This window comes from Schistocerca cancellata, chromosome 2 (genome assembly GCF_023864275.1).
Source record: "Schistocerca cancellata isolate TAMUIC-IGC-003103 chromosome 2, iqSchCanc2.1, whole genome shotgun sequence".
Lineage (NCBI taxonomy): Eukaryota > Metazoa > Arthropoda > Insecta > Orthoptera > Acrididae > Schistocerca > Schistocerca cancellata.
Window position 1 is genome coordinate 1067986652 of NC_064627.1, and position 23104 is coordinate 1068009755.

General features: G+C 45.9%; 1 protein-coding gene across 1 annotated transcript in view; it reads left to right on the forward strand.

The window, feature by feature from the left end:
* LOC126163065 (BMP-binding endothelial regulator protein) overlaps nt 1-23104 on the forward strand; it is a 703775-nt gene that overhangs the window by 639100 nt on the left and 41571 nt on the right. The window contains exon 5 of the mRNA XM_049919968.1: nt 10683-10859. Within this exon, the coding sequence (XP_049775925.1) occupies nt 10683-10859 (177 nt within the window). The remainder of the gene's footprint in view (nt 1-10682; nt 10860-23104) is intronic.

Here is a 23104-nt window from a genome sequence, read left to right on the forward strand (position 1 = left end):
TCAGTCCTAGCATATATTTGTCCAATGAACACCCGATTATCATCTGCATTTCTTCTTGGCGTAGCAATTTTAATGGCCAGTAGTGTATATCGCATACAGGGAAAGTGGAAAAGGCTCTTCCTCTACCAGGTGTAGAAGTATGAAACCGGAATTTAGCTGCAATAATTAGACGTGTGTTGTTTGCAACTGATAAACAATATTTTCTTCAAAATAATCTCCATTGCTATTTATACATTCCTCCTACCTCTCCGGTAGCCTATGAATGCACGGCAAAAAAAGTTCTTCTTTCGAAGCAAACCAGTCAACGAGCCATTTTCGTACATTTTCATACCAATTGAAGCGTTGTTCAGCGAGAGCGTGTCCCAGTGATGCAAATAAATTACAGTTGGACGGAAGCAAGTCTGGAGAATAAGCCACATGCCCAAGTATTTCCCACCTGAACGCCTCGATCGTTTCCCTGACCCATTTTGCTGTGTGATGGGGCGTTATCTTGGAGCAATATGACTCTGTATTGCCTTTTTCCATATTCCGGTCTTTTTTCACGTAATGCTCGATTTAAGTCGATCATTTGCTGTTGGTAGCGATCAGTGTTAACGGTTTCACCAGGTTTTAGCAGCCCATAATTGAAGACACTTTCTGATCCCACCAAACACAGAGCATTGTCTTCTTTCCAAAGTGATTTGGTCTTGCAATGGATGTCGATGGTTTGCCTGGATTCACCCATCATTTTCAGCGCTTAGGATTCTCAAAATATATCCATTTTTCATCACCTGTCACTGTTCGATGGAGAAACGACTTTCTTTTGTATCTGGCGAGCAGCGTTTCACAAGTGGTCTTTCGATTTGCGTGCTGTCTTTCATTCAGTTCACACGGAACCCATTTTCCCACTTTCTGCACCTTTCCCATAGCTTTCAACCGACGAGAACGGCTTTCTGCGTCACATTCAATTGTTCCGCGAGTTCCTGTTGAGTTTGAGTATCATCGTCATCCAATATCGCCTGCAATTCGTTGCCTTCGAACTTTCCTGGTAGTTTCCCGCGCTCGTCGGAAATGGAAATTTGTGGTAAGTTCTATGGGACCAAACTGCTGAGGTCATCGGTCTCTAGGCTTACACACTACTTAATCTAACTTAAACTAATTTACGCTATGGACAACACACACACCCGTGCCCAAGGGAGGACTCGAACCTCCGACGGTGGGCGGGGGGGGGGGGGGGGGGGGGGAACCACGCAAACCGTGGCAAGGCGTCGAAGACTGCACGGCTACCCAGCGCAACCGGTGCACTCGTCATTTCTCACGTCAAAATCACCACTTTCGAATTTTTTGAGTCACGCGAAACACTATTTTTTCCGAAGAGCATGTTTAACCGAAAGCTTCGACAAGCATTCGATGCGATTCTGCAACAGTTTTCTTCAAATGATAACGGAAAACCAATGCTGTCCGCAAATCGTAGTACGTATGCGCGAAACGCAACATGTTCACGGGTTTGAAACAGATAACGATGTATGGAACTTGGGTTGCTGTGTGTTTACATTCGTCGTCAGCCATTACATGAAGCAGATGGCGCTATAGACGTGGTCTCACGGGCCCTGCTCTGACTGCTAGCACCATCTATAGGGAAATTCAGGTTTCATACTTCTAAACCTGGTAAGTCACAACGGGGACGAAAATGTGTGTTGAGTGATCATGAACGACTGACATTGAAGTCACGACTCACGCAAAATAAGGAGACGACATCTGCAGAAGTCACTACAGAACTCAATGTCGTACTCTCGAACCCAGTCAGTACTAAGACAACACGAAGGCGGCTCCATAAGCAGGGAATTCCAGGGCGTACTGGAGTTCCAGATCCATTCATCAGTGATTCAGATCCCTGTAACACGAAAACGAGATGCCCAAGCCTTAAAACCTGGTTTACAAAGCAATGGAAGAATGTCATTTGGCCGGATGAGTCTTGTTTGAGACGGTTTCCAACTTTTGGCCGAGTTTACGTCCCAGTGATGAAACATAGCGTAGATTCGGTAATTATTTGGACAAAAATCCCATGGGTCCAATGGCTGCTCTGCAAGCTCACCTTATTGCCATGGATTATGTGACCATTTTGGCTGATGAGGACCATCCCATGACACAATGTTTGTTCCGCAATGGTGATGCTGTGTTGCAAGCCGCCAGGACCTATGGTCACACAGCTCACATCGTCCCAGTCTACTTTTATGAGCACGAGGATGAACTGTCGCATCTGCCCTGGACGCCATAGTCACCAAGTATCCTTTGCAGCCTTTGTTGCCTGCTTTGGAGAGAAGGGTGCGTGACCGCTATCCAGCGGTACCCCAAAGTACAAATATTTTGCAGGAATAATGGAGTAAGTTTCCTTTGAAAACAGTACATGGCCTGTATTTATCCATTCCAAGAGCTCTGGATTCTGTTTTGAATGCCAGCAGTTTTCCTATACCGTATTAGGCAAGATAATATGTTGTATTTTTGGTGTTTCCATATTTCTGTCCATCCTTTGTACACTGTGCACGGCGCCTTCGCTGGACAGTTAAACTTGGCGCTAAACTTTAATGGGTATAGCCCCATCTACATCTATTTGATTACTCTGCAATTCACAGTTAAGTATCGGCTACAACCCTTTGTTACACTTTCTTTTACGATTCACGCCGTCCATATTGCTTAATATATGTCCATTTATTACGTCGTTTCGGGTACTGCCCTCGACAAATCTGTAAATAAGATCAAAGTAACGTAAGAATTCAGTGTTGCATACACATTACTAAGAGACAAAAGTGAAAAATCACCGACCGAAATTTAAACCTGCTGAAACAATGGTCCAAGTTCTGATTGGCAAAGTCTTACTTTTATCGTGCAAGAACATAATATTCTACTTAAAAAGACATTTTGCTTGTAATGCAAAACAAACCGACGTTTTTCGTTGACAATGGTTATTGGATGAAACATGTGATGAGCAGCATTTGTCTGTATGCCGGAAAATTTGAGGGGCTGTAGAAGGTGCCTTTGAGAACAAACTGAGGATAGCAGACCGTTTCCGGGAACGCCCATCCATCGGCGCTATTGATGTCCAAATCACGTAGCGTAACGCCTGTCGCTAGGCCACCCACACTGCAGCAAAACTGAGTTACAACGCTGACGGAGCGCATACAGAACTCCTCGTAAAGCCTGGTTTACACGATGAAACTGGTTGCGAACCCGAGTTTCGAAACTGAACTATTGGCCACTGCTTATGTGAGGCGTGCGGTTGCGCAGCTCACTGGCGAAACTGAACTGTATCAGCTTGTTCCAACTATTAGTCGTGCGTGGTTTGACGTCAGCTGTTCTGTGGGTTGTGTCTATATAATGTTAAATATGAAGCGAGGAACGCAGCAAATCGTTCGCTTCTTAGACATCTACTGCTTGCACGGGTGTTTGTGGGGTTTCAATGATGCAGTCTACAAGAGCAAGAAGCAACGTGTTGCTGCACTTGGGGCCGTCCTGCGTGACTTGGACATGGTTGGACAGACACGCTCTGAGATGAAGAGCAAAAATCATTTCACTAGCAAGACATACACTAATGAATTACGAAAACCAAATGCCAGTAAAATGTCTGACCGTGGAACAGGCAACACCTACTGTAAAGACGAATACGAATCCCCGCTTGTCAGAAAACGCAACGTGAATTGCAATTTCAGTTCTGGCGACAGTGCCTCACGCATTAAGGTATCTTTCTTCCTTGTCGCACCATAAAAAGAAAAGTGAACTGTTCTGATGAAATTCTCAGATGGCTGAAATAGCTTCTCGGATCTTCCACAACAATTTCTTGCAGTAAAGTCGCTGAAAAACCGAGCTGACGTCTTCTTTTAAGCCAACCACGAACTCAAAGCACATCTCTTATTTCATGTACACGAGCATTAACTCTGTCACTACTCGTGCAGCTGCCAGAATTTACACTTCAGAGACGATTTTGATGCTCACAAAATGCCTAAACTGAAGAGTGCACTCGTGTCGCTGCAAGCACAGCACCCCACCTGGGAGTATTTACAGCTATGGGTAAAATGTAATTTTCTGTGGAGTAAATACAAAATGGTTCAGCTATTTGTTTATAATGAAACTAATTTATTTTCAAAAGATCATTTCTGTTATCAGTATTTCGTACGACTGTAATACTGATTACTTAAGTTACCAATAATTACATTTTTTTCTCCAATACATGCTTTAACTGTGACGAAATGTGGCGGAGATTACAGCGTGCGAAACGAATGTATAAACATCTTCCTCCCTCTGCACACAATACTAAGTACTTTGAAACACGCATCTATGGCAGTAAAACACAGATACGTGCTTCACATATGCTTAAATATCCCATGAATATGTCTTCTTCGAGTTGTAGGTAGTTCCCACTGTGGACCAGAAATTAGTTCATTATTCACTTCAAAAGAATAAACGAAATAACAGACAGCACGGCAACAAATACCAGGGTTGCCCAGAACGTAATGCACCGTATTTTTTTCTTCAATAATTATTTATTGAACATAATGAGAACTACACACACGAAAGAATGGTGTTTTATCTATATATCCCATTTTCCCAAGTGATCTCAAATCCCGTTCTACGGCCTTCATCCAGCGCGAAACAAGGGTGTGTGTGCCCTGTCGATAGCAATCGCCGGCCGTTGTGGCCGAGCGGTTCTAGGAGCTTCTGTCCGGAATCCCGCTGCTGCTACGGTCGCAGGTTCGAATCCTGCCTCGGGCATGGATGTGTTTGATGTCCTTCGGTTAGTTAGGTTTTAGTATTTCTAAGTCTAGGGGACTGATGACCTCAGATGTTAAGTCCCATAGTGCTTAGAGCCATTTGATAGCAATCCTTGTCCTGGTGGCGGAGCCAGTACTTCACTGTGGGAATCACCTCCTCATCGTCCTCAAAATGCCTTCCACGAATGCCATCCTTTAATGGCCCAAACTCGCGAATGATAACATCAGCTCGCTGCAACATGTCAGGTGTGACAGCCGTGGATGGTCTCTCCGACCGCTGCAAATCGCGGAGCTCCGCCGAAGCGCTTTCTGATGACCTCACCCTCGGTGTCCAGCGACTAATGTACTTCGGTCGATAGCAGACGCTCCATAGACTTTGCACAAGCGTTTGTAAATATTCCACACAGTTTCTTTCTCTGCAGTGAGAAATTCAATGACGGCACGTTGCTTGTAACATACATAACCTACAGACTCCATTTTGAAACTGTCCTGCAGCTACGCTATCTGTCAGAAGTGACTGAAACTTGGCGCGCTCACCCAGGAGACTTCACATAATACATACGTAACGTTTCGCATTCGTACCATTGTTTTCGGCTGAGAAAAAAAATGCGGTGCATTACTTTCTGGGCAATCCACGTACGTAATGGCTACTACGCTGCTGTAGGGCCTACACTATATTATTTATTATTATTATGTGCAGTGGTCAGACGCAAATCACTGGTAGCTTGAATTCTTTCAATTTCTGCCAGTTCATAATAAGGAGTCGACCGATCAAGTAATTTACAAAAGTAGGCCTCAGCATAGTGTACACATTTTAATGTGGTTTATTTTAAATGCGGGCGGTCTGTGTGGGTGAAGCAAGTGACGCTAGGAAGAGGAGTGGTGCAGGGGAAGCACATTTTACAACAAGTGTCTTCCCTCAATGCGAATAGTGAACTTTCTTTTCTGAGAAGTAATTGGAGGTAGCACTCGCGATGCACTGAGAATTGCTTCAATATTCTACAAGAAAAGGTTGTTAAAAATAAGCAATGTCAGTTGCATCACTGACTCATTAGTTCGTGGTTCAATGAAAGACATTACAAAAACTAAATAGCAATCATCTTTCGTTATTTTAGAAATACAGTTAGTTTTCACTCTAAAGTGTAGTTAGGTGCCAATGTTGATGATGACGTGGGGGGAGGAGGTTGTAATACCCAGTATCTCATTGAACTTAGGATAACTGAGCTCGGAAAGGTTGGGAACGACTGGTCCACTGCAGAACACGATATCAGCTTCGCAACTTAATGTCGTCGTGTAAACTATCCTTAATGGAGCCGCAAGTATGTGTCGGGGACGTTAGGACGTTAGATGGCACCTGACACGTCCACGCCCGTCGCAGCAACACAGCGTGGACTGGCAGGCAGAGGGGCGTCAGCGTCACAACTCACTATCTGACACGTTTGCTGACGGAGGGGCAGGCGTTCTCCTTTACTATCTTTCGAACATGGTTTGCTACCCTCAGTTGTGTTCTCAAGGCACGCTCTACAACTCCTTGATGTTGCACAGAAGTACTATTTCTGTCCTATATTTTATTTTATGCTCTTGGCCAGTGTTCATAGCACAACTATTTTCATGGTCTATTACAAAATACATCAAAGAATCTTTCAAAACACACACAGTCACATGACTACATAAAAATTACAAAATATACCAAATATCTAAGAATGAGAAGAACCCATGTACAATACCACATGATAAAAAGTTTAAAGGTTACACACATGCACTTATGGCAGGACATATTTCATTTCCCGCCCAGAAGTAAACATGCTGGTGTTGTTGCCAAAGTGGACTCACCTGCGCTCGAGTGAGTACATTGGATTTCACTGAGTGTGCTGAGGCATGTGGAGGCGACCAGTTTCTGGTGTTTGGCCTTCATTATTTGCACACGTCCTGCTGGTAAGAGTCTTTGCTACAGATCACTGTTGACTGATCTCGTGCTTATATCGGCACTAACTTGCATTGCACTGTACAGGGTGTTTCACAATTCCTGTTACATGATTCTGGGGATTGTAGAGGAGACTTAGTAGATGAGGCTTTAATAAGGAGCCCATGTCGGAATTGTATCGTTTGAACATCAAATCTTCGACGATTTGGTCAGTTTCAGACCTCTCTATTCACGGTATGCACACCACACTGAGAAAAGGGCACTGTCGCCAATTTCTTTTGTAATTATGACATATGATGTCCGGCTACAACAATGGCTGCGAGAAACGGGCGTCCGCAGCTAGGAGGGGTTGACTCACCGTGGTGCGCCATGGACGCACCGCACTGTCGATTTCGAAAAGGACGCCCTCCGTCACGTAGAATAGCACCCGACGACGAGTCCTCCAAACATTAGCCGTGTCGTGGCCTCCTGTAGAGCACACAGGCCAGGACTCGACGTATAAGCCATATGCGTGCCGTGAAGGGGGAGATTTGAAACTGATCCGATCTTCAAACATCTAAACGGTAGATTTCCGTACATGAGTTCCTTATTAAGACTTTATCTACCAAGTCCCCTTTGCAACCGTTAGAAGCCTCTAACCGGAATTGTGAAGCACCCTGTATAGGGTCTGATGAACAAAGGAAGCGCACGTGGATTACTTTGACCACGTGTAAGAATGGACAACATATTAAGATCGATCATACGCGCATTAGTATAGTTTGTAATCATTTTATCATCTGATATTGAATATCGTTTCGCTTCACACTTAGAGTTTTGGTATTTCTGTTTTTAATCTTGATTACGTTCGTGTTTTAAAACTTGTTTGATATGTCCTCTAGGATAGCTTGGAAACGGCCGTCTTATCGAAACTGGCCAGTGGCAGGAAATAAAATGCAGGGTGTAACAAAACGGTATGGCCAAGCTTTCAGGAAAAATTCCTTACCTATGGACGGAAAAAATGTGTTACATAGAGATGCATCCAGAATTGCTCTATTTTCATGTTAGAGCTCAACACATGAATCGTGCGAAACACAAAGGAATAGAATGTACACTACTGGCCATTAAAATTGCTACACCAAGAATAAATGCAGATGATCAACGGGTATTCATTTGACAAATATATTATACTAGAACTGCCATGTGATTACACTTTCACGCAATTTGGGTGCATAGATCCTGAGAAATCAGTACCTAGAACAATCACTTCTGGCCGTAATAACGGCCTTGATACGCCTGGGCATTGAGTCAAACAGAGCTTGGATGACGTGTACAGGTACAGCTGCCCATGCAGCTTCAACACGATACCACAGTTCACCAGGAGTAGTGACTGGCGTATTGTGACGAGCCAGTTGCTCGGCCACCATTGACCAGACGTTTTCAATTGGTGAGATATCTGGAGGATGTGCTGGCCAGGGCAGCAGTCGAACATTTTCTGTATCCAGAAAGGCCCGTACCCGACCTGCAACATGCGGTCGTGCATTATCCTGCTGAAATGTAGGGTTTCGCAGGGATCGAATGAAGGGTAGAGTCACGGGTCGTAACACATCTGAGATGTAACGTCCACTGTTAAAAGTGCCGTCAATGCGAACAAGGGGTGACCGAGACGTGTAACCAATGGCACCCCATACCATCACGCCAGTATGGCTATGACGAATACCCACTTCACCGCGATGTCGCCAAACACGGATGCGACAATCATGATGTTGTACACAGAACCTGGATTCATCCGAAAAAATGACGTTTTGCCATTCGTGCACCAAGGTACGTCGTTGGGTACACCATCGTAGGCGCTCCTGTCTGTGATGCAGCGTCAACGGTAACCTCTACCATGGTCTCCGAGCCTATAGTCCATGCTGCTGCAAACGTCGTTGAACTGTTCGTGCAGATGGTTGTTGTCTTACAAACGTCGCCATCTGTTGACTCGGGGATCGAGACGTGGCTGCAAGATCCGTTACAGCCATGCGGATAAGATGCCTGTCATCTCGACTGCTAGTGATACGAGGTCGTTGGGATCCAGCACGGCGTTCCGTATTACCCTCATGAACCCACCTATTCCATATTCTGCTAACAGTCATTGGATCTTGACCAACGGCAGCAGCAATGTCGCGATACGATAAACCGCAATTGCGATAGGCTAAAATCCGACCTATATCAAAGTCGGAAACGTGAAGGTACGCATTTCTCCTCCTTACACGAGGCATCACAACATCGTTTCACCAGGCAACGCAGGTCAACTGCTGTTTGTGTATGAGAAATCGGTTGGAAACTTTCCTCATGTCAGCACGTTGTAGGTGTCGCCACCGGCGCCAACCTTGTGTGAATGCTCTGAAAAGCTAATCATGTGCATATCACAGCATCTTCTTCCAGTCGGTTAAATTTCGCGTCTGTAGCACGTTATCTCTGTGGTGTAGGAATTTTAATGGCCAGTAGTGTATCACCACAGTACGAAACACTTTTCTAAACGAAATGTTCAAAATGCCTTCCGTTAGCAAGGATACTTCCATCAGTCTGCTGTCGCAATGGATCTCTGGCGCCCTGATGTATCCCTGGAAATCTGCGTATTGTTTCACTGCATTCCACAATAAGGGCACGAAGACTCTGTACACCTTGTACCGGGGTTCCGTACACAAGAGTTTACAGATGCACCCGCACATGGAAGTCCAATGGGTTTCCGGAGAGCGTCGAGCTACCTATCCATCCGTCACGGCGGCGAACCAAGAACTACAGCTTACTGTACATTGTAAATAACGGAACGAAGGGGATATTTCGATCACTATATGTAAATTTAAGGGGGATCACTGCTGTCACATGCAGCGGGACATTAAGCGGAATCAGCAGCGACGAGCGAAAATGTGTACCGAACTGGGATGCGAACCCGCCATCCGGAACAAAACGTTATCGCAACTGCACCGACTAACTCGGCACGCCTCATGGCCTATCCACACTCCCACCGACCGCTACCTATCCGCAGTCCCTGTCCATTATACTACCGTTCGCTACTCAAGAGATTCTCACAGGAGGTCGGACGTATTCGTGCATTTGGTATGTAAGAAAACGTTTCATGTAACGGTGGTAAGTTTTGTTTCTGCGTGTTTCGCTCGATGCATGTGATTATGAAGAGATAATGAGCTCTAACATAGAAATATAGTCAAAATATCCACGGGTGTGCTGCCGGTCTATAGTGTCCAACGGGCACAATATTTCGGTGATCATACATGTCGCCATCATCAGGTGAACTGACGGACTGAACTCCTGTGAGCGTGCCGGCACGGAAATGCGTACGCTATGGCTGCTCAGAGGGAACTGGGTTCGGTCGCGGCGGCGACCGACTTAAATACCCTCCGCCCGCGGCGCGCTCCCTCCGCCGTCCGCGCCCCGCGCCACGGTTGCGCGGTGGAACAGATTGCAACGGCGTCTGAGATGACGTCGGTGTGATGGCTCTGTCCGCCGTGGTCGTCACAACTATACGTTTGCTCGATTTACTCTTGATTAACCCAATCGCTGGTTCCCAAGCCTTGCTAAGATTATAGCCACAGTCACGGTTTATGAGGTCGTCATTGGTGCGAATTTCGATGGCAGCCATAGCGTACGGATCTCCGTGCCGGCACGTTCACAGGAGCTCAGTCCGTCAGTTCACCTGATGATGGCGACATGTATGATCGCCGAAATATTGTGCCCGTTGGACACTATAGACCGGCAGCACACCCGTGGATATTTTGACTATCAAATACGCCGGGGGAAACTCAAGAATCACATAGAAATATAGTGTTTCCGGACCCATATCCATACAACACGTTTTAGTGCTCTATGGGTGAAGAATGTTTCCTGAAAGATTTGCCAGTTCTTTTTGTTGTACCCTGCCTAGAACAGAGATACGAGAGGCGAGCCTCCTTGCTCTGTAGTGCTGATTCGCTGTGTGTTGTGGACTTTCGCCTGCTGTTGAGCCGTGTTGACAGCCCCGGACCCGTGTGCAGGGTGCGTGCACGAGGGCGTGGAGCACCCGAGCGGCTCCGAGTGGCGGGACGCCAAGGACCCGTGCACGGTGTTCCGCTGCGAGGCGGGCATCGTCACCGAGTCGCAGATCCGCTGCCACGCGCCCTGCCGAGACCCGCTGCCGCCCGCCGCCGGCCAGTGCTGCGCCACCTGTCCAGGTAAGCGGCCGCCGCCCCGCCCAGCGCAACCCGGCACAGACCAACTGCGCCCTGCTTCCGACTCACCTCTCCTGTACAGGGTAACTGCCGTCAAGTTTTAACCTTCATCTAGAACGAATCGAGCTGCGATCATTAAACAGGTGTCGTTGTCGGTGCCCCTTTACGTATTCCTCCCCCCCCCTTCCCCCCCCCCCCTCCTCCCACACACACATCCCGATGCTTTTTTCCAACAGGGGATGACCTGACTGACACCTTGGTTTTAGAAGCCCGCATTTTTGGTTGATCCGTAAACACCATTCCCACGGTCTCCAGATTTATTCTTGGCACGGTACGTCCGACGACCTTTTCCAGTTCATCCAACCTATCTGCATTCCACAGCTGCTACCATACCTGAATTCCCATCACTAAACACTATTGATCCTAAGTAAAGCAATCGACTTTTTCAACTCATATCCATGCAACTGAACTGTTTCTTCGCGCTGTGCTCCTATATCTACATCTTCATACCGGGTGGTTATAATTAAACTTTCCATATTTAACACTTTATAACACTGAAACTTATTACCGTACGAGTACCAAACTTGGTAGCATTAATGTCAAGGACATGGGGAACAGAGACAATGCAGAGTCACTTCAATTGAAACACTTTTAATGTGCTGCTACGGTACATCATACCATTACATATCGGTACAAAAGGGGCTCAATACGGCGCTCATCAGTGTCCAGAAGTGCCTGAAAGCGCAGGATTGCATTCTGGACAGCAGAACGAAGCATGTCCGAAGGTATGCTGGCTACCTCTCTTGAGATGCTGCGCTTCAGATCAGCACCCGTGTGAATGTTCACCTGGTGAACCCTGTCCTTCAGGTAGCCCCATACCCAGAAATCACAGAGAGTCAGATCAGGTGATAGTGCCAGCCAAGCATTTGGAAACGATCGTGCGCGGTGGGGCCCCATCTTGCATGAAAACTGTTGAGTTCAATGCGTCTCTCTACAGTAGGTCGGGTATCACGTGCTGGCGAAGCCCGTCGCTGTAACGCTGGCCAGTCACACGGCACGTCTTTGGTCCTTGAGCGCCAGCCTATTCAAAAAAGCATGAGCCAATGATGAACGTAGCCGTGAAGCCACACCGTACGGTGACACGTTCACCATACAGAGGAACTTCACGCACAGTAATTGGAGGTGAAGATCCACATACTCGGCAATTCTGTGTGTTCACCTCACCCGTCAGAGAAAAATGAGCTTCGTCCATCCACAGGATGGCCCAGGGCCAGCCCCCGTCAATTTCAATTCTTGCGAGAAAGTAGAGAGCGAAGTCAACATGTTGTTGTGCGTCCTATGGTGCAAGCTGCTGTACCACACGCATCTTATACGGAATGGTTCGAAGCAACTTCCGCACAGTGGACCAGCTGTCGTGACGCAACACGCGCACTGCCTGACGATCGGGAATTGCGCGTAGCGTTGACTGCCTTAGCAACAGCGGTTTCATCAACCACACGTGGTGCAACCGGTCGTCGGCCTCTTCCCGGAGCGACGCCCAGTTCCCTAGCTGATTCGAACTTGTTCATCATGCCCCGTACTGCAGGTGGAGAAAGGACTCTTCCGTAATCCTCTCAGCCGGCGATATTCTTGAAGTGCGGCTGCAGGGTTACTGTTGGTTTGACAATAGAGCTTCACCAATAATGCCCTGCTCCCTTTGTCCAAGCTCATGTTGACACGCGAACACGTGCACTGCGATTGGTCAGGTGTGTGAAACTATGAATCACGATGACTGACCACGGCACCTGGTGGCCATAGTTGGAACTGGACGGTGGCTCTGTGACGCATGGAAATCTTGCACCCCCAAACTCTAGACGTAAGTGCTACCAAGTTTGGTACTGGTACAGTAATTATTTTCCTTGTTATAACGTCTCAAATAGGGAAAGATTAATTAATAACCACCCGGTAGATAATCCGCAAGCCACCGCACGGTACGTGGCGGAGGGTACCCTGTACCACTACTTGACATTTGCCCCCCCCCACCCCCTCCTCTCCTGTTCCACTCGACAATAGTGCGAGGCTGCCGGCCGGAGTGGCCGTGCGGTTCTAGGCGGTACAGTCTGGAACCGAGCGACCGCTACGGTCGCAGGTTCGAATCCTGCCTCGGGCATGGATGTGTGTGATGTCCTTAGGTCAGTTAGGTTTAATTAGTTCTAAGTTCTAGGCGACTGATGACCTCAGAAGTTAAGTCGCATAGTGTTCAGAGCCAGCCAGTGCGAGGGCAAACGACTGTCTGTACGCCTCCTTATGAACCTTAATTTTCCGTATCTTATCTTCGTGGTTCTTCCGCGTAATGTATGTTGGTGGCATTTGAAACGTTCGGCAGTCAGCTCCAAATGCCGGTTCTCTAAATTTTATCAATAGCGTTTCTCGAAAAGAACTTCGCCTTCCCTCCATGGATTTCCATTCGAGTTCTCGAAGCAGCTCCGTGACAACGTGTTATTCGAACCTGCCAGTAACAAATCTAGCCGCCTACCTTGAATTTCTTCTACGTCTTCCTGCAGTTCCACCTCATCCTGGGCGCATGTACGTTTTCGTCCTGGTCTAGTGTCTAGCGATGGCAAGAGAGCAAGAATAATGATTGCTCAAATGCCTCTGTATGCGTTGTAATTAGTGCCTTACACATTTATACATTCTGTCAAACGAGATAGTGTTATAACGTTTCTTTGGTGTACGCACGTAGTTATTTTTACGTCTGAAAATTTTTCTCCGTTGCGAACGATATGTTGTATTCTGGTTGCCAGGAATCTGTGGCCCTCCGTTTCGATGCCTTTGTGGTCACGGAGTGTCTGGTCAGATGGCTTTGAACCGTTTACTGAATTAACGTAAGTGCAAAAATCCTTAGGGTTTCCTGTGAGATTGGCAGACACAATTTTGCTTTCAAATTCATTGAACGCTTCACACAGGGCTTTTCTTCCTCTAAGTTTTGTTCCGTTCAGTTTTCGTTTGTCTAAGACGTTCTGGCGACGGTTACATCTGCAGTGAAGTTCTCTTTCCTCTCGGAGTTTTCTAACACAACTAAATCATTTAGACTACGCTATCTGCAACTTTCTGGGTTCGTGAACTGAGACAGCAATTTGGCATAGGGAATACAGAGGGGTAGTTGGGTCGCCAAATAACGATGCCGCCGCTTTAACCCTTGCAGTAGCTATGGTTTCTACCGGAAACCGCTATTTTATTAATTTTTTCTTTAAAGTACCGAGGACCTTAGCATGAAACCATCGATGCTGTTGCAAGGAGAGTAGTGCTCAAAGTGGATATTGTGCTACGTGTTTGTTGGAGAATGTCGTCAGTGTGACGTTTTTCTAAAATTATTGAAACGTAAATTTTAGTTTGTACTCCTGTTTTATGAGTGGTTTCGAAATGAAAACACCGTGGCAGTATATAATTATGGTACAAAATTTATTAAATTTGAGACTCATTCTTGCTTGTTATTTAGGATTGTAATTCGTTTTAGACGTCACGAGTTCATGGAAGTTTCGAGATATGAGACTGAGTCTACGAAAAATGCAAATTTGCTTTCAGAGGCTGGCCGTCGTGGCCGAGAAGTTCTAGGCGCTTCAGTCCGGAACCACGCTGCTGCTACGGTCGCAGGTTAGAATCCTGCCTCGGGCATATGTGTACGATGTCCTTAGGTTAGTTAGGTTTAAGTAGTTGTAAGTCTAGGGGACTGATGACCTCAGATGTTAAGTCCCATAGCGGTCAGAGCCATTTGAACCAATTTTTGCTTTCAGAGAAATCACATGAAATGATGGGTGATTGAAAGCTGTATGTCCTAGTGGTTCCGAAGTCAAAACCACCTCCTTAAAACAAATAATTGTTTGCTTTTTGTCAATTTCTTCTCGTATTCGTAGTTTACTATGATAATAAAGATGAATTATGTGAATATTTTTAAAATTATATTTCTTTTCATGTTGGTGGGACTGAAACAGTTAATGAAAACTGCCGTGTCTCTACAGACAGGAATCTGTCCCCACTCGTACACTCCCACCGCGCCTGCTGAACGTCGCAGAGCCCTGCGCTGTGGGGGGTGGCGGGCCCTGCGAAGGGCGGAAGGGCGCGATCACCTGCGCCGGAGCCGGGTGGCCGTCGCCGGCCAAATAACAGAGCTGGCGCGCCCGGCGTCTGTATTTGCTCTGCCGTCTAATAAGACATCAGCCGATGATAGATAGCGGCCTTAATGGCCGCCTGCGAGCCCAGCCGGGGTGGTCCACGCCGTGTTCGTGTGTGTGTATGTGTGTGTGTGTGTGTGTGTGTGTGTATATATATATTAATTACCCGCCGGCCAACCTTCCTCCCTTGCCAGGGTCCCAGCCCACTCACCGCAGCAACCCCCGCCGACTATTTTTATCTGCGGCCTGTTACCTTTCGTCTCTCGACGTGTAACTCGCTACAAGGGCCCGCCGGTGAAAAACGAAAGCCAAATAATCACTTTGTTCCCGCGGCTCGGCCAGGTGTGCTCACACACGAGACCGCAGGGGTGGGGCGGGGATGAGGCAGGGCGGCCAGGGGGATAGGGGGGGGGGGGGGGATGGTGGCCTCTGCGGCCGTTGTTTGACTTGCCAGGCCGACCACACAGACGACCGGCTAATAACATTATTTTTCTCGGCAGGGCTAACCAAATCGCCGCGGGGCCACTCGTTAACCCATGGTGCTTCAGAGGCACAGCCTCCCACGTGTGTGTGTGTGTGTGTGTGTGTGTGTGTGTGTGTGTGTGTGTTTCTGGAATGCGACGCGCCCGCTACACCTGTGGCGTTCCCGGCAGATTCCCTTGTTCCAGCCGACGTGGAATGATACTCTCACAATTTGAGGAACACGTCGTCGCGCAGCGTGTAGCAGCCGCCTGCTAGTCGCTCTTACTGGCGGCGAGGTTGCACACGATCAATTACAACGCACGTGGAGCCTTCCCTCCCCTCCCGAGAAGACCATTTTACGAATAGAATGGGAAGACCTCCTGGTAACTGTAGATCTTGATAAACCACAGAACGAGTTGGAATAGAAGACATCTATTCGAAAAGACGGGGGTTCAGATCTGGGCACGACCGCTCTGAGGCCAGTCTCACGTAGTTTCCTTCAGTATGAACGCAGCTGACTCCAATGGAGTCACTACTCTTTCTCTAATGACCTCGATCTCAACGGGGCAGTAAGGTGCCAATCTATCTTCCTTTCTTTTTCAGCAGTAAGTGAATATAGTTTGTCCACATTTTTTCCAGGCAGTGTATTCAGCTCTTGTATCGCGATTCTAGACGACTGGCGAGGTAAAAATCAGCTGTTGCCTTAATCCCTTCACTCGACTCAGTACGTTTTACAGGCTCAGATTTGTCTGGATATGGAAACCGGTGAAACTGAGAGTGTGTCAGATTTGGCGCATTTTCCAACAACTCTTACTTCAGCTACTTCCGTTTTCTTTCTCCCGAAGTGCGCTCGTGAGCAAATGAAATGTCTTAGTGAAATATGCTTTTACCCTTCTATAATCGAGTAAGCTCTTTTGGGAATTTTCTTTCTATAATAAGTACAGAAGACCTGCATATTGTCCGTCAGTTATTGTTTTACCCTTTGCCAATTTAATCAATAGAAAGAATAAATCTTAAACCCCACAAACGACTAGTCATCTCTCCTTACCCAACTACGTCGCAAAGATACACTGCCCCTTTCGCAGTGCGGCTTTTTAATCAGAGGCGGCACAGTGCGGAAATACGTCCAGTAGGTGTTCATTTTTCAATAAATGCGCTAACACTACATGAAATACAGAATAATATAGCATTCTTTTAAATCACATTACAAAGCAAACTTCATAAAAACAAAAGTCATAAGACTGACAGAATTTGAAATGGGATCCGTATGTTTAATGGTGGTTGTAAGTTCTTATGGGACCAAACTGCTGAGGTCATCGGTCCCAAAGCTTACACACTACTTAATCTAACTTAAACTAACTTGAGCTAAGGACAACAGACACACCCATGCCCGAGGGAGGAGCCGTGCGAACCGTGGCAAGACGGCACAGACCGCACGGCTACCCCGCGCGGCCGTATGTTTAACGTATACGCAGTATTAGAACTCTGTGCCTGATCGTCTTAAATCACCAATTTTGACTGTCTCCTCCTAAATGGAAGCATGTATTTGAATACGGTTTTCAAATGTGTATGATGCAATTACAAAGCATTTGAAAGGGTCCCTTATTTAAAAACAATAAAACTGGTTATCACTGGGAGATGCGATGGGATGCATTGAGAAATGTCGATTATTCTCTTAACGTTTAAAACTTTTTCGCATTTAACTGTAGAATCAGTACCCCACTTTCGGTTCAGTTTCAGTACTGCACAACATTGCGCAAATACTTTAAGCTACGAGGGCTATTCGGAAAGTAAGGAACGATAGGTCGCGAAATGGAAACCACAGTGAAAATCAAAACTGTTTTATTTGCAACAGTTAGCTACAGCTTCCAGCTACTTATCTCCATAGTCGCCGATCCGACTTAGACGTTTGTCGTAGCGTTGTACCAACTTTCCAATACCCTCGTTATAGAAGGCAGCCGCCAGTGCTTTCCGCCAGTTCTCTACGCTGGCCTACAGCTCATTGCCCGTGCCAAAATGTTGTCTTCACAGCCAGCGGTTCATGTGAGCAGAGATGAAACTCAGAGGGAGACAAGTACGGGCTGTATTGTGGGTAATCGAACATTTCGAATTGAAAACGATGCAGGAGCATCTTCATTGCCCATACAGAACGCGGCTGAGAATTATCTTGATGAAGAAAACGCGCGACAGTTATGCAATGTTGGCTGCGTAGCTTCAGACGAAATTTCTCACCAGGCCCTAGTACTTGGCGGGAGACCCTATTGTTCTAGGTATCTTTATGTGCTCCCTGTGTGCTCAGAACTAAAAAGAACGACGCAATGCGATCGACGGGTATGCTAGAGACACTGCCCAACACACCTGTGCAAAACTTCATTGGATTTTCGCTTTGGTTTCCATTTCGCGACCGATCCTTCCTTACTTTCCGAATAACCCTTGTATATTTCTTAGACTCTGATTGAATAGCAACCAAGATAGATTTAAGGATAGAATACGTTCGGAAGCAGCGTTTCTTACATTTCCTACGGCCTTCCTCTCGGATCTGAAAACATAAACTAAGTAACGCTAGTAACTGATACAACCAACGCAAGAAACGCACACGAACAGCCTCTAAGTAAATCACCGCACGCTGCGCTGCTAGGCTGGGTAGTGATTCTCAGCGCTACCATACAGCTGTCGCAGCGTCCTTCCGGAAAACCCAGCTTCCTCAACACAAGCGCTGCTCGCTCTTGAGACTGTATACGGCCACCCGTTTCCACATTACTGTGAAATTCACGATCGCATTTCCATTGACAGCACCCATCTGCAGGCATACATTCTCATAGTCTATTCTCCAAGTAAAATGCACACTGCTCTTTCTTCTGACTTGAGGGTGGAATCGCTGCACACACTGTCAACCGCTGCTCGTCCAGAATTGTGCTATACATTTTCTCGATGTTTTCATCTGTGGCTGAAGTTCTCAGTGCTACAATGCTGATATCCTCAAGAGACGAACGGCCGCATTAGAACTCAGCAGTCCGTCTCTCAACAGGTGAAAATGAAGAGTCTTCTTCTAAGCCACCACCAAATTTGAATGAATTTCCGTTGACGATAAATTGACGAAAACAAAGAATTTTATGACGGCACTGAAGTCCAGTCTATAGAAAGACGGGAGATCAGAGTTGAATGTCCTGTCGACACTAGGGTCATTGGCGACGAAGCACTGCTCTGGGTCTGGAGAACGGGACTGGAGGAAATCTGCCGTGTTCCTTTCAAAGAAACAACCTTCCTTGACCGATTTAAAGGCAGCAGGGGCAACCTAAATCTGTATAGTCGGGTGGGGATTTGAACTCTGGTCCTCCCAAACGAGAGTACATTTGAAACGTTCCTGATGTTTCTTAGTCGGAATTTCCGTGACCACGCGTGAACTCTCTCTTGCAGCTGGTCCAAGTGCTCTTAGTGTTGTTTGGGGCGCGAGTCATACACCACCTGATCTCAAAAGTATCCGTACATCCATCTGTAATACGAAATAGACCACCAGATGTCAGCAGAGAAGCAGTGACAGCAGAATAGGTCGGTCACTTCGAACGTTGACTAGTCACCTGGCTGACGAGTCCATCAGGACCATTTCACCCTTCCAGAGCTGTCTTAGTCGACTATTGCTGATGTGATTGCGAAGGGGAAACGCGAAGGAACAACCACAGCTAAACCGAGACAAGACAGATCTCATATCCCTTATTTATGTAAATGATATGCCCTTTAGTATTATCCGTAATTCTAAAATATTTCTGTTTGCAGGTGACACTAGCTTGGTAGTAAAGGATGTTGTGTGCAACATTGGCCCTGTTTCAAATAGTGAAGTTCATGAGATGGCTTGTAGAAAATAAACTAATGCTAAATCGCAGTAAGACTCAATTTTTACGCTTTCTAACACTCAACTGAACAAAACCTGACGTTTTAATTTCACAGAATGGCATACGATTAGTGAAATTGAACAGTTCAAATTTATAGGTGCTCAAATAGACAGTAAACTGTCGTGGAAAGCCCACGTCCAGTATCTTGTTCAAAGACTTAATGCTGCCGCTTATTTTCATTCGCTTATACCAAACGGCATTTTATTTTGGGGCCGCTACGGACACATTCCACCAACCCTATATCTTAACACACACTCGATATCCTACACCAACAACACTTCAACTGACTCCCTCTCCTAGACAATGAAACAATGAAACCTGCCTCGATATTTATCCCTCCTATCAACTATACTTCTTTCCCACTTATCCCACGCCATGTTAGGATCCCTCTTCCCTCCTTGTATTCCCTACCCCAAGTGTTCTCCATACTATGGCCCTACCCACACACCAAACTCTTCCTCCGTTTCTGTGCCCACCATCCACCACAACACCTATCTTCATTTCCATAGATACTACCCTACGGGCCACTATGCTTATAGTCCGTAGCTCGTGGCCAGTGGCTAGTGTTGCTGCCTCTTGATCACGGGGTCCCGGGTTCGATTTCCGGCCGGGTTGGGGATTTTCTCTGCCCCGGGACTGGGTGTTTGTGTTGTCCTTACCTTTTCATTATCATCATTAGGGACAGTGGTTATATTGGACTGTGTAAAAAAATGGAGTGTGTAAAAATTGGGACTTTGTATGGCCGCTGATGACCGTGCAGTTGAGTGACCCACAAACCTAACATCATCATCATCATCATCATCATGAGTATGCTTATACCTACACCCCCCAAACCCATTCAACAATAAATTTTGACTCCAGTGCTGGTCCTTCAACATTCTAGTGGAAGTGCTGTGTTTGATTCTAAGAACGTTCCTGTTTTTTTGTAACGTGTTTTAAATTTATTGATTTATTGTTACCAGAATGAAAACTGCTCCTACCGTAGCACAAAAAAAAAAGCGAATATGTTCTGGACAGAGTTAAGGATGTAAAAGAAGGAACTAACTTTTCGACATGTCTGGCATAGCATTTGTCATATCGTGCAATATGCCGCAACCTGTCATTAAAGTTTAGGATACTTGCTATTATAGATGCACCCCTGCTCTCCAATACTTCTAATGGTAGATGCATCCCACTCTCCAGAAGCACATAAATTTGTGTCTATTGTTCTTACACCCCTCTGGGGCGAAATTGACCCCTTTGGGGTGAAGTGGTCCCCTTAGGAAAAAATTAACCCCCCCCCCCGACACACCCACACGTAGAAATACAAAAGTTTTTTGAGTGCCCTCTAGGAACGAAATCACCCCCAGAATTTTTAGCCCCCAGAAAAACTTTTTCACGTATTACATACCGCGTCTCAAACCTTTTGGGTGAAACTGAAGCAGGAGACAGTGGATCCATAACCGATTATATTGAGATACGGAACCAATCATCGGAATACATGTTTATTGTGTTATAGACATACACAGAGCACACCGCATAACAAAGTAACTCACAGTTACTGTTCAAAGCGACGACGGCCAGTCTCAGTGTTCCTGTTGAGACGCGCTGCCACAGTTCTTGGAGAAAGTACCCCTTGTTGTCGGCAAAAGGATGTCATTTCTACACGACGGTGCACCAGCCCACGTCGATATTAATGCCCGCGAGCACCTGAACAACATGTATCCTTACCACTGGATTGGAAGGGGAGGTCCTGTCCCACGGTCAGTGCAACTGCCGGGCCTCACTAAACTGGACTTTTTCCAGCGTCAGGACTTTGTTGTATGAAACCCTCGTAGAAACAGATGAAGACCTACTTGATAGAGTCGAGGCTGCCTGTCCCCTAGTACAAAAGGCTCCAGGGATCTTGGAGAGAGTGCAGCAGAAGTTCATGCACCGTTGCCATGCATACTTTGAGACTGGCGGTCGTCGCTTTGAACAATTACTATGTGCTAAGTTGTTTTAATGCGGTGTATGCTGTGTATTTCCATTACACAATAAATTTACACTTCCGACCATTTGCTCCCTGTCTCAAAATAATGTTTTTTAGAACCATTATCACGTGCTTCAATTTGACCCAAACGGTTTGAGACACCCTGTGTATGCTCTTCAGCCATATCATATTAAACAGTGCTTAGTGTGGCTGGGAAATCGTCTGGATTTTGGGCACAGTATCAGGGACTTCAGATTATTAATTGTAAGATGCAAATGTGCCAACACCTTGCAACTAAGAGAGCTCACTATGTTGGGGAAGTAGGGTTAACTCGTAGAAAGGCGCGAATATGTCAAGACGTTTTCATTTAAGTGTCTTTGAAGCTGCCACATAAGTCGAAAAGCTAGTTCTCTTCTTTTATATCCCTAACTCTACCCATGACATATACGCCTTTTTTGTGCCATGATACAAGCAATTTTAATTCTGGTTCCCAACTTTTACTGTACCGTAATTTTGACATTAGGCCGACATAGCTTGGCAACCGGTGTAGATTTTTGGTGACTCGTGCGACCGACTGATTCGGTAGAGGTTTTTCTAATGTCTTTCGAACCAAATTGCTTGTATCGTGATAACGAATACGGCTTTCACAAAACAGGATGATCATTAATTACGTGTTCTTGCATACCTTCTTACAAAATTTGAACGGATTTGCACTAGTTAAATACATAAAATGGCGCGCGAAAAAACTCTCAAAAAACGGTTTTCTTATATGTAATATCCTAATGAAGTTAGATTTTTGAAAGCGAGTTTTCAATTTTATCGTAATAACGCATTTTTATCTGATTCACTTGGGCATTTTTATCTGATTCACTTGGAACCGTTTCGGCGCATTCTATTCATGTAAGAACATATTTTACATGCTGTATTTAGCTCGATCTTCAGCCATTGTATCTCGACAACGGATAAAGATTATTGTATACAAAAGTTTCGTTTTGACTTTATCCACATATCTACATTCGTGTGAAGTTGAACTGATTGGTACAAGTTTAAAGTAAGGAAGTAGCGCGCTTCAAAAACCTGCCAGTAAAACGCGTGTTTTGCTTGTATTTGCACAAATCCGAACGGTGCACATACAAATGGTGCAGTAGTTGAACATCAGTTTCTGCCTAACTACAATCTTTTACAAAACCAGTTAATCGATTCGCACAATCTGCCAGGGCGCCGGCTCTGTTTTGTCGTTCAAACCTTGTTTAGTATTTGTTTTGTTTCGTTTTGTTTTATTTGGCCTCCAGAGTTTGTACTCTCTTTAGCCATCACGAACACATGTTTACATAGAATACATAATTGTACCAAGAAAATACAAAAATTCATATTTACAGAAATTAAAGTTCGAGGCGTCAACTTTTACCACAACAATTATTTAACAAATAGATTGATATGTAAACTAGACACATGTATGTAATCATTTGACACGTTGTCCGATATGCTGTGACACATCTACCACAGATATCCGAAAGGTTCTACAAATGGCCGGTGGTTCGGGCTAAACCAAACACTTTTTGTCCCATGTTCCTAGTTCAAATAGACACCGAGCACCAACACAATGCCGCCCGCCCCCCCCTCCCCCCCCCCCCCCCCAATATCAAACCGCGATTCTGCGCGCGGCTTTTTCACACGTATTTTTTATAATGCTTCGAGGCTGTAACAATCATTCATATTTGGGCCCTACTCGACCACGGACTGTAAAAGTAGCATAGTCAGTGTTTTAAACACCTTCCCTTTGTGCCTTATCAC